Here is a 15336-nt window from a genome sequence, read left to right as displayed (position 1 = left end):
CGGTTACTTTAGAGCTTGGTGGCAAATGCCATGCCATTGTGCATAATACTCTCTCCAACCCTTCAAAAGGAAAGGTATTTTTACTTATTTTATGTATCATTTAAAGCCTTATGTATGTATATATGAAGAGGGTCAATGGCTTGACGCCTGTAATTTGCTTTATGGTATCAATGTGACTGCTAAAACAATTATAGAGGGAAGTGGGGGCCTTTCACTGGACAAGCTTGCATTGCAATAGGTTATGTTCTTGTGGAAGAGAAATTAGCTTATACTCTGGTATTAACTATGGAATTTTTAATGGAACAGGAGAATGGAATTTCAATTTGAATTCATGGATTCTTTTTTTGGTTTCAGATTGAGATATTAAAGAAGTGTATCAAGAGGTTTTATGGTGATAACCTCAAAGAGTTGAAAAGTATCTCCAGAATTGTTAACAAGCACCAGTTTCAAAGATTGGTTAATCTCATGAAAGATCCCCATGCTGCATCCTCAATTGTTTATGGTGGTTAAGTGAATGAAGAACAACTGTAATTTTTGTTGCGGAAGGCGGATATAGAATAGAGCAAAATCGCAATTAATAATTTGAAAAAATAAAAATGAAGATAAAATAGACACAAAATTTACGTGGAAAACCCCTAAATAATATAGGGTAAAAACCACGGCCAACGGTAGAAGAATTTCACTATGAGAAAATAGGAATTACAAATTCTCTCGATCTACCAAGGAGAAAACAATGATAATTCTCTCTTGATAAAAAAGAAGAAAACAACTATCAATAAACTCTATAAATTCTCTAGTATTGGGAGAAAGCTAGAATGATTTGGGATGATTTTGAAGCTAAATGAGCTAGGATATTTATAGTTGAATCTTAAGGACTAATCTTATAAAGACCATAAAGTACAATGACTAAATTTAAGATTTTACCATTTTTTTCAAAACTTTCTGCACTGAATTTTGACAAAACATTTTCGGTGCTTTCGGTGCAATAACTTGCACCATCGAAAATGCTTTGACTTTTCAACAATCTCCCACTTGAAGATTTGATTGGAACAATCATATATTCACACTATTCTTTCTACCTTGTACCATTATGTTGCTTATGTCTCTGACATGCCACAAGAGGACCGATACAGGTAAATATATCAACATTGATCGCCTTCGTCATAAAATTTGCTATCCTGTCTTTGGTATGGATTTTCTACATATCTACCATCACTTCTTCCACCTTTTCACGAATGAAATGGTACTGAACTCGTATGTGCTTTGTCCTTGAATGAAATGTTGGATTCCTTGCTAGATGCAGGACGCTTTGACTGTCACAAAATAGAGAGACATACTCTTGATTGTGCCCAAGCTCCTCCAATAGCATCTTCAACCAAATTGCTTCTTTACTGGCTTGTGTAGCTGCTACATATTCTGCCTCTGTTGTAGAAGTAGCCACAACTGACTGCAATTTTAAAACCCAGCTTACAGCTCCACTAGTAACTTTGAACACATATCCTGTAGTAGATTTACTTTTATTCAAATCCACTGCATAGTCAGAATTGACATACCCATTGATAAGTAAGTTTGATCCTTCGTAACATAATGCAACATTTGAGGTCCCTTTGATGTATCTCAGGATCCTCTTTACTGTATTCCAATGCTCTTTGCCTGGATTTTCCATGTACCGACTAACCACTCCCACTGCTTATGAAATGTCTGGTCTTGTGCATATCATAACGAACATTAAACTTCCCACTGATGATGCATACGGTACTCGAGACATCTCCATCCTCTCTTGTTCACTGCTATGACTCATACTGGATGATAATTTGAAGTTAATAGGAAGAGTGTAGAAATTGACTTATAATCTTGCATGTTGAATCGTGACAAGATTTTCTTCAAGTAATTCTTTTGTGAAAGCCAAATCTTCATATTACTTCTGTCTCGGTGAATTTGCATCTATATAATCTTGTTTGTTGATCCCAAGTCCTTCATTTCAAATTCCCTAGCCATTTGTGCCTTCAATTCTTCAATATGATCTTTGTTGGGTCCTGCAACCAACATGTCATCCACATACAACAACAATATAACAAAATCGTTATCACCAGACCTCTTGAAATAAGCACAAGGGTCTGCATTAAGTCTGTTGTATCCAAGACACACAATGAAGGAATCAAATCTCTTATACCAACACCTCGACGACTGCTTTAGACTGTACAGAGATTAGTTCAACCTACAAACCAAGTTCTTCTTTTCGTCTTCTTCAAAACCTTTAGGCTGGAGCATGTAAATCTCTTCTTCAAGATTTCCATGAAGAAAAACTATTTTAACATCTAGTTGCTCTAGATGTAAGTTCAATGTAGCACACATTGCTAAGACTACTTGAACTGTTGTTAGTCGAACCACATGAGAAAAGATTTCATTGAAATCAATACCTTCTTTTTGAGCATATCCTTTGACCACCAGTCTTGAACGATACCTCTCCACTTGATCGTCACCATTTCACTTGATTTTGAAGACCCATTTGTTACCAATTGGCTTCCTTCCTTGTGGTAGTGGTACAAGGTCCCATGTATTATTTTTATGAAGGGATTAAATTTCTTCTTGCGTCGCCATCATCCATAGTGAAGCATCTGAGCTGTTTATTGTCTCCTGGTATGTTGATAGTACACCGTCCTCTATTAAAAGGCAGTATGCAATATTACCTTCTATAACATAATCTGAGTTCCAATTGGGACGTCTTCTCACACGATCTGATTGACGAGTTGTTGGAGCTTCATAACTCCCTGGTTCTTGTTCATCATGTGCTGCTTCTACTTCAGAAGAATCTCCTTGTTCAACCTCCTTTTCCGTATGTATTTGTGTAGTCTCTGACTTTTCAGCGCTATCATCGTCTTCTTTTCTTTGTATTTTATCTTCTACAAAGATATCATCTCTACTGATGATCACTTTGCGGACAGTGGGATCCCACAAGTGATACCCCTTTAAACCATCAGCATACCCCAAGAATTTGCATTTCCTGGATTTTAGATCCAGCTTTGAAATTTCTTAGGAGTTGTACATCACATACATAATACTTCCAAATACATGGATGTTTGAATAATCAGCTGGTTTACCAGTCCATATCTCCAATGGTGTCTTTAGCTTTATTACAGTTGATGGAGCTCGATTCACCAAATAACAGACGATATTAACTGCTTATGCCCAGAATGATTTTTCTATGCCTGCATCCCTCAACATTGCTCTTGTTCTTTCTAACAAGGTTCTGTTCATTCGCTTTGTCACTCCATTTTATTGAGGAGTGTTCGCCATTGTGAACTGTCTTTTGATGCCTTCTTTCCTGCAAAAATCACCAAATTCTTAACTTATGTATTCTCCTCCATTATCTGTTCTGAAACACTTGATCTTATTTCCATAATCAAGTTCCACCCGCGGTTTGAAGTTTTTGAATGTTGAAAACACGTCTGGCTTCTTCTTAATAGGGTACACCCAACATCTCCTGGAGTAGTCATCAATAAATGAGACAAAATATTTTGCTCCGCCTAGGGATGTAACTGGTACTTGCCATACGTCAGAGTGAACCAATTCTAGAACACTTTTGCCTCTAGAATTTGATGTGTTGAATTTCAACCGGTGTTGCTTTCTTGTTATGCAATGCTCACACAAAGTAAGTGATACCTTTGTTAAGCCTTGAAGTAGCTTTTGCTCCACAAGGAATTTCATTCCTTGTTCTGACATGTGTCTAAGTTTCTGATGCCATAGCATTGAAGAATCTGAACTACATGAGGCAACAGAGGCTTCTGCTTCTAGCAAAGTCTCTCCCTTCAGCATGTACAAGTTTTCTGCTATCTTTTCACCTTTCATCACCACAAGTGCTCCACAGAACACCTTCATGATTCATTTCCATGTTTCAATTTTGCTTGCATTATTATCCAACAATCCATAGGATAATAAATTTTTCTTCAGGCCTTTCACGTGGCTCACATCTCGAACAACTTTAATTGTTCCATCATACATCTTCAATTTGATGGTTCCCACACCAACGATCTGTAAAGCATGATCATTGCAACTATACACAGATCCTCCTGAGATAGGTTCATAATGATGGAATCATTCTCTTCTTGAGGTCATATGATATGTCACTCTCGAATCAATGAGTCATATATCTGCAAATCTTTTTCTGCCTTCCACGGTGGTTGACGCTTCACAACATAGAGCATCTCCATCATCTGAAGTGTTTGCGGTATTGCCTTGTGGATTGGAATTTTTATTTAGACTCCAACAATCTTTCTTCAAGTAACCCTTCTTTCCACAGTTGTAGCACTTTAAATTCTTTTTGCTTCTTGACTTCGATCTACCATGTTTGTAACTGCTACTTTGGCCACATTCTGTTGATCTCCCTCTCATCATTGTCAACGCTCCTGCTTGTTGCAGATTTACTTGTCTGTCTTCCTTGTTCTTGCATCGATTTTCTTCTTTTAGAACAGTAGTTGCAACGTCATCGAAGACTAGACTGGCGACATTACTGTTTGTCAAGTTGATGATGAGTTGATCATACGAATCATGTAGACTTTGAAGTAGAAGTTCAGTCCGTTCTTATTATTCTATTGTACATATTAAGGATGTAAGCTGAGAAAATAAAGTGTTCAATGTGTTTAAGTACTCCGTCACTGAAGTAGATTCTGACATACATAGAGTGTACAATTTCCTTTTACGGAAAATTTTATTGTGCAACGATGTGGCCTCGTACAATTTGGTGAGATGATCTCATATCTCCTTAGCTATCTTCTCCTCCTCGATGCTTGAAAATACTTCATCTGCTATTGCTAGATGAAAGTTTGTCATATCATTCTCGTCTATCTCGATCCATTTGTTGTCATCTGTGAAATCTACTGGCCTTTCACTGATAGCTGCTAGACAACCGTTTTTCCTCAGGATGACCTTCATCTTCAATTTCCACAATGAGAAATTTCTCCCATTAAATTTTTCAATATCAAATTTTGTTGTCATAGCTTCTATTACGGGTAGCTCCCACTATTTCACTATCGTGAATAATTATCTGTAACCTTCAAAGAATGGGTAATATCTTATTACTTTCTTATGTTGGAGGATCCACCTTTTGGTGGAAACCACAAAGAAAATAAGCAGATATAACATACTCAAATCTGGCTCGGATACCAATTGTTGCGGAAGACGGCTATCGGATAGAGCAAAATCGCAACTGATAATTTGAGAAAATAAAAATGAAGATAAAAGAGACATAAAATTTACGTGGAAACCCCCTAAATAATATAGGGTAAAAACCACGGGCAACGGTAGAAGAATTTCACTATGAAAAAATAAGAATTACAACTTCTCTCGATCTACCAAGGAGAAAACAATGATAATTCTCTATTGATAAAAAAGAAGAAAACAACTCTCAAGAAACTCTCTAAATTCTCTAGTATTGGGAGAAAGCTAGAATGATTTGGGATGATTTTGAAGCTAAATAAGCTAGGGTATTTATAGTTGAAACTTAAGGACTAATCTTATATATACCCTATAGTATAATGACTAAATTTAAGATTTTACCATTTTTTTCAAAACTTTATGCATCGAATTTTGACAAAGCATTTTCGGTGCTTTCGGTGCTTTTGGTGCAACAACTTGCACCACCGAAAATGCTTTGACTTTTCAAAAAATTTCTTCTTAAACTCTTCATTTATTTTAAAATAGTCACCTTTATCTATAAGTACATAGAGCTTATTTATGGCATTAAGGGGTTGTTTGTTTACTTCAAAATGATTAAGCGCTGAATGATTCAAATGTTGAATGATTCAGAGGCTCTGTATGAATTAGCTCTGAATGTGACATGTTGTTTGATAATAGCTCTGAATCATTCAGAATGTACTTCTGTGTTGAATCATTTAGCACTGTTTTGTTGAATCAGTCATCACTGAATCATTCAGAGGTACGAAACAAACGTGCTGAATGCTGAACCGTTCAACATTCAACGCTGAATGGTTCCATTAAGAGGCAAACAAAACAACCCCTAAGTTAGCTGAATCATTTAGCTCATTTGGATTTCGAAGCATTTATTCTTATTTAATGTAAATTTATCACTTTTTTACAGTGTCATTGAGCCAACAATCTTATTAGATCCACCACTTGATTCTGAGCTCATGAATGAAGAAATCTTCGGCCCATTGCTTCCAATAATTACAGTGAGAGATTCTCCACTTCAGTTTTCTTGTTAATTTTCCTCCTGCAGAATGTTTGTTCTAAAGAAAGTCACCATTGTTGTATAGCTGAAAAAATTGAAGAAAGCATCGAATTCATCAACTCCAAGCCAAACCCTCTTGTTATTTGTGCTTTTACTGAGGACGAAACCTTCAAGAAACAAATTTTATCAGAAACTTCTTCGGGATCTGTAACATTCAATGACTCCATGATTCAGGTATTATTTATTCACCTTCTATTCGAACTTCTAATGTATTTCTGTCAAGCAAATGCTATATTTAGTTGCAGCAAAAATCCCCAAACTATCACACAAGCTTTAAATTGATCTTAAATTTCGGAAACATTCTAATCGACTCATCAAAGTATCAGCAATGTATTATTCAATCTTTCTATATGTGTATACTTATCAAATGGACAACTTAGATACGAAGTGTTAAATGAAATAGACAACATGGTACTTTTTAGCATGTTAGATCAAACTGTCAATGCATCAAATATATGTGTTTACCATTTGATCCACATATTTTAAATATCACACTAAAATTTGAACTGATATGTATCGTCTAAACTAATGGTAAGCAGTGGGGAGATCCATTTATTTCCACCATGAATTATGATTTTCTTTAGTTAATTAATTATTTATTTTACCTGCTGTACCAACCACCCTATATAAAAATTTTATGTTGTTAATATATATGTGGTCACCTTGAAAAGTATTTTTAGGTCCGTCACTGATAGTAATCAAATTTTTATAATCAAATTCTTTATGTATTGACATGTTAAATGTTAACAATGTGTGTGTACAGTTCCTATGCGATTCACTGCCATTTGGAGGGGTGGGACAAAGTGGGTTTGGAAGGTACCATGGGAAGTACTCATTCGACACTTTCAGCCATGAGAAATCTGTGTTACAGAGAGCCTTCTACCCTGAACTGGAACCAAGGTATCCTCCATGGACGAATTTCAAGCTTATGTTCATCAAATTAGCCTACGGGTTCGACTACTTTGGATTATTGCTCCTCATGCTGGACTTCAGAAAGTCTTAGTTTGGGACGACAACCAGCTTCGTAACAAAATGTTCTGTTCTTTATAGTAATGACTCCCTTTACAATTCACAATAAAAATGTTTGGTTCTTTTCATTATCTGTACTGTTTCTTACTTTCTTAACAATAACGAGGATGCATGTGCCACCATTTTTTGTTCCTTGGGCAGTAAAGGGGCGGTAATCCAAAACCTAATGGGATATCCGTTGAATCTATGATATCTTTAGCGTTGGCCTATTGAGATTTGAGACTTGGGAATAAACCTAACCTACATTAATTATTATTATTTAACAATCATAATAAAATTTCATTAAAGTTCGAAAATTGAATCTGTTAAGTGACTTTAATGGTTAAAAGTAAAGGTGTTTAAATTTCAGTTTTAATCGAATTAATCGATCGAACCGAAATTCTATTGGATAATCGGTCAATTAATTTTAAGATCAGTCAGTTACTACTTTGTAATCACCTCATACTATTAAAATAAATCGAAAAGGTGAAACCAACCAGAAACGTATCTAACTCGTATTAATGGAATAAAAAATACTTATTTTTGTACAGAAGACATATACCTAACATTTTACACCAGAATGAAACCAATCTAAAAACACATGGTAAACCAAACGTTGCGAAAAAAGTTCTCCACAAAAGCAGCTAAAGTTAAATAAAATAAGGGTAAAATAAAAAAAATCATCACTCAACTTTCTTCTCATTTCTATTTTGATTACTAAACTTTAGAATTTTCATTTTAATCACTGAACTTTTGAATTATTTTTTATTTTAATCACTTGACTGTTTTATCTATTTGTGGGTTGACTTGACGTTTTTTTTATTAATCTTTTAGACTAGACGCCACACTGATCATTGTTATCGACTACCGTTAAAACTAAAAACATATTTTAATTCTTTGAATCTGAATTCAACCTTTGCTTCACCCCAAATGGCGAGCCTAAGCTTGACAGCAGTCGGGGGCAGACGAACGGTTGGTGTCTTCAGCAGTAGCACCAATAGGGTTATCGACGACGATTGTCTTTCATGAACGATCTAACCTCGACCTTTAAAGCAACACGGTCTAAAATTAATACGGAAAGAAAAGTAAATGGAAGGAAATATGAAAGTTAGGGTTTGTGTTTTTCATGAATAAGGCTTTGCCTTTGAGATCCCGATGGTGGGAATACTCCTCATGTTGGCAAGAGTAATATAGCTCGAAAATAAAAGCATCGAACGGTGGATGATAGAAGAAATTGAAGGGTTGATCTTAGATATGCGATTAAAGGGATAGATTTTCGGAAATCGAAGGACACATTAGTGATAAGGGCATCGAAAACAAGATGAATGCAAGTTTTGAGTTAAGGCGATCGCCGATAGTGATAATCAATGACCAAATGACTTATCAATAAGACTGACGGTAAATAATTTTGAAAAAACTATACAAAAAAGGGAAATTAAAAGAAAAAGGAAATGTGAGAACATGAGAAGAAAAAAAGGATTATGGGGGTTTAAATACCGCCCTAAAACTATATTGTTTTGGGGCAGAATAGAAGCTCCAAAACTGTAAAACAGCAAAATAGTTCACATTAACATTGATAAAATGATAAAATAGTTAACATTGTTAACAATATAAATCGGTATTTGACTTATTGATCAAGTAATTTGAATATAATATTGTAGATGACCATTATGAGAAAATTTTTCAATCCAGTTTGTTTCGTTCACAAAAATAAAAATAAAATTTGAATATTATTTAAAGGACCTAATGAACTATCTCACTAGATTAAATGATCGTTGATTAACTATATACTTTTAAGTTAACCATGTACTTCTATAATGTCACATGTTTATCTAATGGATTTTTCATTATAGAGAAATAGCTCTTCAAAGGGGTGCTTTATGAAAAATTACATTGACATTTTAATTAAAATACTTATAAATATGGACTGTTTGGATTTATTAATCTGAATATAAAAATAAATTTATCAAAGTCTTATTAGATTGTTATTTAAAAAAAGAGAGAAGATATAAATTTAAGCATAATAGAATTTGATAGGAAGAAACTTTCCATCTTTATGGCATATAAGAAATACTAGAAAGTGTAAAGATCGGTAGTCTAATTTAAGGTTAAAAAATGATGATTTCGGAGTGCAATCGAAAATATGATAAAAATCATAATATTTTATGTTGAGAGCAACTAAAATGTTACTTTTTTCTAATATTTTCGATTGAACCGAAAATATTACATTCTTCTTAACATTTTAAGTTCATCCGAAAATGTTAGTAAAAAGGTAATATTTTAGTTTGCGTTTAACCTAAAATGTTAGTAAAAATATAACATTTGATTTAATAGTCATTTTAAGTTTTATTTTTTTATGAAACATTTTAATTCTTAACATTTCATTTTAGGATAAATAAATTACGTTGATAGTTTATTAACTAATAATTTCAATTAATTGAGGGGTATTTTTGTTCTAAAATTGAATGTTGTGATCAAAATACTTTAAAAAGGAATATGACTAAACTAATTATTAAATCGAACATTAGAGGCATTTTTTGTTTGATCTTTGGTGGCTTAAAGTTTGGACAAAGGCAAATCCATTAAGCTCTGTCTGCTCCAAACATCGGTCCCGATTGCAAGGCAAGTTGGAAGATGACAATGGGCAAAAGGAGTTTAGATTTTTGGTCCACATAAGAGGCAAACATCATGCTATTAAAAGAAGTGTCCGTCGTTTCCAACACCCAGAGGCAGATTTTAGGCCACTTTTTTAAAGCTATTTTACTGGTTTTCTAAAAGTATTAGCAAACATTATCTGAACCTGTTCTATAATCATGCAAATACCCTTTTGTTTTTATGGATTACAGCAGCTTCATTATAAATCTGGACCATTTTGCAGCTATACCCTTTTGTTTTTGCCTTTTCTAGGGAAGACTGTCCCCATCAAATCCAGAGCCTCACCACAGACTGTAAGGGCATTTGTTTTTTGTTCTTTTTTCTATTTTTATTTGACAGACCGCAAGCTGAGCAAAGTAATGGTTGTAAAGCCAGTTTCGGGAACCCTCTTTTCTGCACAAGATTTACCTCTCTGCTCAGTGGTGGTCAGTGGCCATACAGGGGGTTCCTTTCCAGTGCCTCGATGTGTCATAACAAATCCCAGTGGTCTTAGATGACTTTTTTGGTCTTTATTTTAAGCCTTTCAATTCTAACAAAGGACTGGTTGATGTGGTTAATCATTGGTGTTCTCATTCTCTGCCGAGTTTCTTTCACTTAGCTCCAAACTACAAACGCCCAACCCGGCTCTCAGTTCTATGCTCTTCTTCTCTCGTGTCTGTGGACTACAGTTTGCTGAGGCTAATTGGACGTCAGGACTATCAAGTAAACACAACGAAAAGGTTAAACCATCTGGGATTTTTTAAAATTCATAAACTAAGAAAAATGGCACATCATGAATCATAACTTATGGTGAATTCACCGCATGACCCGATGTGTAGAATGACAGCAGCACAAAGAAATAGAATATATACATTCCCATTATTCTTTGGCTATTCTATCATTCAGTGAATTGACGAAAGTTATGACTTGCTGCACAAAAAGAGAGTTTGATATTATATCGAACAACATAGATAAATATTATTCCTTGTTGTCTTCTCAACTTGAGAATCCGAGAAAAATCGAAAGCGGCTGGGAGCATGGGGAGACGGTCTCAGATACTCCAAAAACTCACGGGTAAAGTTGCAGTTGCAGCTGCACCAGCACATCTCCTTTCGTATTTATGATTTGTTTTACAAGTTTCGTTTTTTGTGAGGTCTTTTCAAGGAAAAAATAATTGATAGAACTCAAACAGAGTATTTAGTTTTGTAGCAGTCGGGTAGTGCGAAAATTCACATCATTCAATCATCAGCACCGGGAATATTCCAGCTTAATGCAGTTTCAGAAAACAGTATGTATATTATATTTCTTGCCTTTCAAATACTAATATTTCCCCTTCAACCCTAAAGGCAAACATATTTTCAATGAATCCATTAATATATACATATATATAAACGTAACAGACAGATATGAAACATTATTTTAATATTGTAGCCACCTTGTTCCCTTGTTATAACAATCCATTAAATTCGGTCCCTACATGCAATGAAAACTAAAACAAAACGACAGATGTGCTCACTCAAAAAGCCAATTATTGGGTTTTGCTTGTTTCTTAGTTCCCAACTATCCAGACAAATGAAACCACCAAATTTCCACTACTTCATTTCCAAGAAAACAACAAGCAGTTTCAGTATTCATGCACGCCAATACAAAATGCAAACATTCCATAGCATATCGAAGCATTGTAAGAATACAGATAGCCTGCAGATAAATATACCGGTCCAGTTAAAAATTAAAGATTTCCTGCTATTTTGAACATATATCCAAGCATACTTCAAAATCAAGAAACAATGCAAGTGGAAACTGAACTGCTTGTTTAATCTCACATCTCTAAGAGAGTAATCAACAAGCAGCAGTTAATATATCAGTACAATGAATAGAAAACAAAAATGACCTAATCCTTTGCTTTGCGTTTTGTTCTGCAGTTCATGGCTTTATGAAGATTCAAAATAAGGTCAAGTTCAACCATATTTGATTAATCCATGGCAGTTCTACTAACCAGACTAATGGTCGGTTCCATCCTTGTACTTTTAACACCAGTTTCCCTTTAGGTGGAAAGCTACATAATTTCAGTTCTGAAATTTTCTACTTTTACAAGTTTGTGTGATTAAGAAGTTTCCACTTCTGAAGCTATAATTGGTGCCGTAGGAAAACAATCAACATAAAAAAGGGGGAAAAGGAAATCAAAGGATAAACAGCTTCTGCTTTATACAATCACTAATGTTTAAGTTAAATGTTATGTAACTAGAACTCTCCATTTTGCCTAAAATACCAGTGTCTAACACTATAACAAGCTTATATATACAGGGATGGGATTCAATTACACAATAGTTTTACATAGATTTAAAACCGTTGAATGAATAAAATAGACTGAGATTAGCAATAAATAAACGAGAATATATATATATACACACTTATATTCAACACTCAACTATCAGGTCCTAGACAAAGCATGTAAGAACAAAAAAACCCTTCCCAAATCCCAAAAACAAATACTATAAATATTATTATAGATCTGTTAACCCAATGCTTATAAATCAATCTTTGGGAACTTAGAAGAAACACAAAACCAAACCAAACCAAACCAAAACTATTTCTTTTTATTAAGATCTTTTACATAGAGATGAACAAGAGTAAACAACGTGTATGTAATAAATATCAGCAGGTTAGTTTGCAGGAAGGCAATAAAAGAACGAGCAGATAATAAGAAACATTTCCCATTTTATCAACAAAGAAATCGCATCACATTCAAGCTTAATGCATGTTGAATCAAAATAAAAACATTGACGACGATGACCATCACAGGAAATTAGATAGGGGAACAAAAGACATTTGGATTTTTATGCAGCTTCCCTCAAAGTTCAAAAGAAACCAGAAAGTGCAATGGGAATCCGTAAATTCGACCAAGAATATTAAATACTCGCTCACCACGCCACAATGTTGTGCTCATTTCGCAAACAAAAAGCTTTGTGATTTGATTCAAGTGGGAAAATATGGTGTAGAAGAAGAAACAGAAGAATAATTTATATTGATGATTTGATCCAAAAGCGTTCTAATTTGTACTGCAAAAAAAGAACATACATCTCCCGCATTTCCTTCACTCTCTCTTTCTCTCTCTTTAACAACTACCTATCCCAAATGGTGGATGTCAAATTTCGTAGTACTTAATTATCAATGACACGAAGGTGACATGATTAGAGAAACAAGTGAACAAGAAGAAGAGACGTGGAAGAAAGGAAAAAAGATTGTGGGTGTGCTTTTTTTTTTTTGCTTTTTCTTTTTTTAAGATCTTTGATTTGAAAAAAACTGCGTACCGGCCATGAAAGAGTTGAGTGGAGTTGCATAGAGAGAGGAAGGGTCTAAAAGTGCGGTCGCCGATGAAGAAGCACCGCTACCACCTGCGGAGGCTACAATAGTAGCCGTGTTGGTGGCCGCTGCGGTAGGGCCGAAAGTGATGAGATTCAGCGGTTGAACCACCCTAGCTCCAGAAGAAGTCTCACCAGCGGCTGCTGCTGATGGTGTAACCATGTCGTATCCACTTTCAGGGCCTTGATTGTAAAGAATTCCCTTGAAAACGTGACCCCCGATGTTCACAGACGTCTGATAAGCGTACTGATCGTCGGCATCTTCAATGCTACTCACTCTCACGCACCGAAACACGGCTTCAGAGTTCACTTCTGCTGGGAAATTCCCTGGTTCTAACCCTAAAAAACAACAAACTCAACCCTTCATCAGATATCATGTATGCAAAGTACAGAAATTTTGGGGTTTCCATTTTTTCATGATTATATGTGGAAACAAAGGGATTATCATAATATAAACAAATGTCAATGGGGGAGAAAGGTGGAAATATATCATTGAAAAGAGGGGAGAATATTTTTTAACTGTAAAAAACCTCGTCAGGATTACTAAAAAACAGTGTTTGTAACACTGTACCTAACGCGTTAGTGGGTAAACGAGTGTAGGCAAGGGAAGACGAGGGACGATTCTCTCGATGTCTTCTGGGATTCTCTGTTCGAAGCTGAAGTTGTTGCTGTTGCTGCCAAGCAGCAAGTTGTTGTTGCCTTTCACGGCGCTTAGAAGCAGGAACCCAAGTACTCTTGACGTGAGTTTGGCAATCAAAACCTCGGCTTTTACAACAAGTTCGACACCGCATGTGAGGGCAATCCTTTTTAGCTTGGTTGCCACAATCCTGGCAACTTATAACCCCTCCTCCTCCACCACTACTACCACCACCACCACTTCTCATCATCATGAAACCGGATCTCGACGAAGAATCATCAGAAAAGTTAATCGAAGTCCTACTAGGACCAACCCCTAACCCAGCTGCCGACGCATAAAGATCTTGTTGTTGTTGTTGCTGCTGCTGCCATAGTTCGAAACCCTTGTAAGGAACATCTTCATTTCTGTACCAAAACCAGCTCTCGGGTTGTATTTCGGTCGGCGTATTGCCCTGTTGGGTGTTAGTTCCTCCTAGTGAAAAGAAGCCCGCCATTTCTCCTTCTCTAAACCTCTTCCGGAACTCAATTGTGACAGACAATCCATATCATAAAAATCTCCCCAACAACACGTGTATTTGTTACATAAATCCTCTCGTCTCTTTAACAACTTCGTTGGTTTTTTATTTTTGTTTTCGCTGCAGCAGGCTGTCCCCCCTCGTGCTATCTTCTGGCCCTTTCACTTTAATTGTTTTTTTTTCTCAGTATTGAAAAGAGGGGGCATTTAAGAAACAAAGCAACAACCCGAGAATTTACAGCTCTTTTCTGCAAGCGCCGCCATGCTCTTCTTCTCTTTCTTCTGCTGTAAAACCCTAATTTAATTCGATTCTCATAAACCCGTCTCCCTTTTCCTCTGATTTCACGAAGGTTTCTTGTGTGTGTGTCTCTCTCTCTCTCTGATGAACAAACAAACCCAGAAACAGAAAGGGAATAGTAATTGGTTTATTAATTGTAAATATAAACGAAAGAGCAGTTTGCCTTACTTTTGTTTCTATAAACAGTTGTTGGGTTTCTCTTTCTTTTCACTAACAACTGTCTTTCTCTCTTAGTTTGGCTAAGTCAGATGTCATGTCAACTCCAAATCCAAAGATCAACCGCTGCCCAGCCCCACTTCTCATTCTCGTCTAACGGTCAGAAATTTTCCACGTGTCGCCCGTCCAGCTTTTCCCTTGAAACCCGCTACCTTGTCTTTTTTCTAATTTTTGGCTCGATTTAAATTACTTTGTATAAATTTAACCAAGTCGAGTTAAAAAAAATTAAATTGTTTAAATTTTAATTTATATTTTATGAAAAAATTTGAGTTGATTCAAATTTTTATATAAATTTAATCATAATTATTTATAATATGTAGTACTAATGAATTTTAATTTATTGATTTTTTCTAATTATATAAGATGTATATATTTTAAACATTTTTTTCATATTATAATATTATTTAATAAATTAATATAA

At 35.3% G+C, this 15336-nt stretch overlaps 1 protein-coding gene and 1 long non-coding RNA gene across 2 annotated transcripts; one reads left to right on the top strand and one right to left on the bottom strand.

Moving 5' to 3' along the window:
• Positions 1 to 206: 206 nt before the first annotated feature.
• On the top strand, positions 207 to 7279 carry LOC120122636. Its single transcript, XR_005516097.1, has 5 exons — positions 207 to 276; positions 355 to 527; positions 6098 to 6188; positions 6273 to 6421; positions 7011 to 7279. It is a non-coding gene; the product is annotated as an uncharacterized LOC120122636 (long non-coding RNA).
• A 5839-nt stretch (positions 7280 to 13118) lies between these two features.
• Positions 13119 to 14791, bottom strand: LOC120122808 (protein SHI RELATED SEQUENCE 1-like). Its single transcript, XM_039141888.1, has 2 exons — positions 13823 to 14791; positions 13119 to 13590 (listed from the first exon to the last, which is right to left on the bottom strand). Exons 1-2 carry the CDS (start codon positions 14379 to 14381, stop codon positions 13169 to 13171), a joined length of 981 nt encoding a protein of 326 aa, XP_038997819.1. The 5' UTR covers positions 14382 to 14791; the 3' UTR covers positions 13119 to 13168.
• Between the last annotated feature and the right edge of the window lie 545 nt (positions 14792 to 15336).

This window comes from Hibiscus syriacus, unplaced genomic scaffold (assembly GCF_006381635.1).
Source record: "Hibiscus syriacus cultivar Baekdansim isolate YM2019G1 unplaced genomic scaffold, ASM638163v2 tig00110387_pilon, whole genome shotgun sequence".
NCBI classification, from domain to species: Eukaryota; Viridiplantae; Streptophyta; class Magnoliopsida; order Malvales; family Malvaceae; genus Hibiscus; species Hibiscus syriacus.
This window is presented reverse-complemented; position numbering and strand designations above follow the sequence as displayed.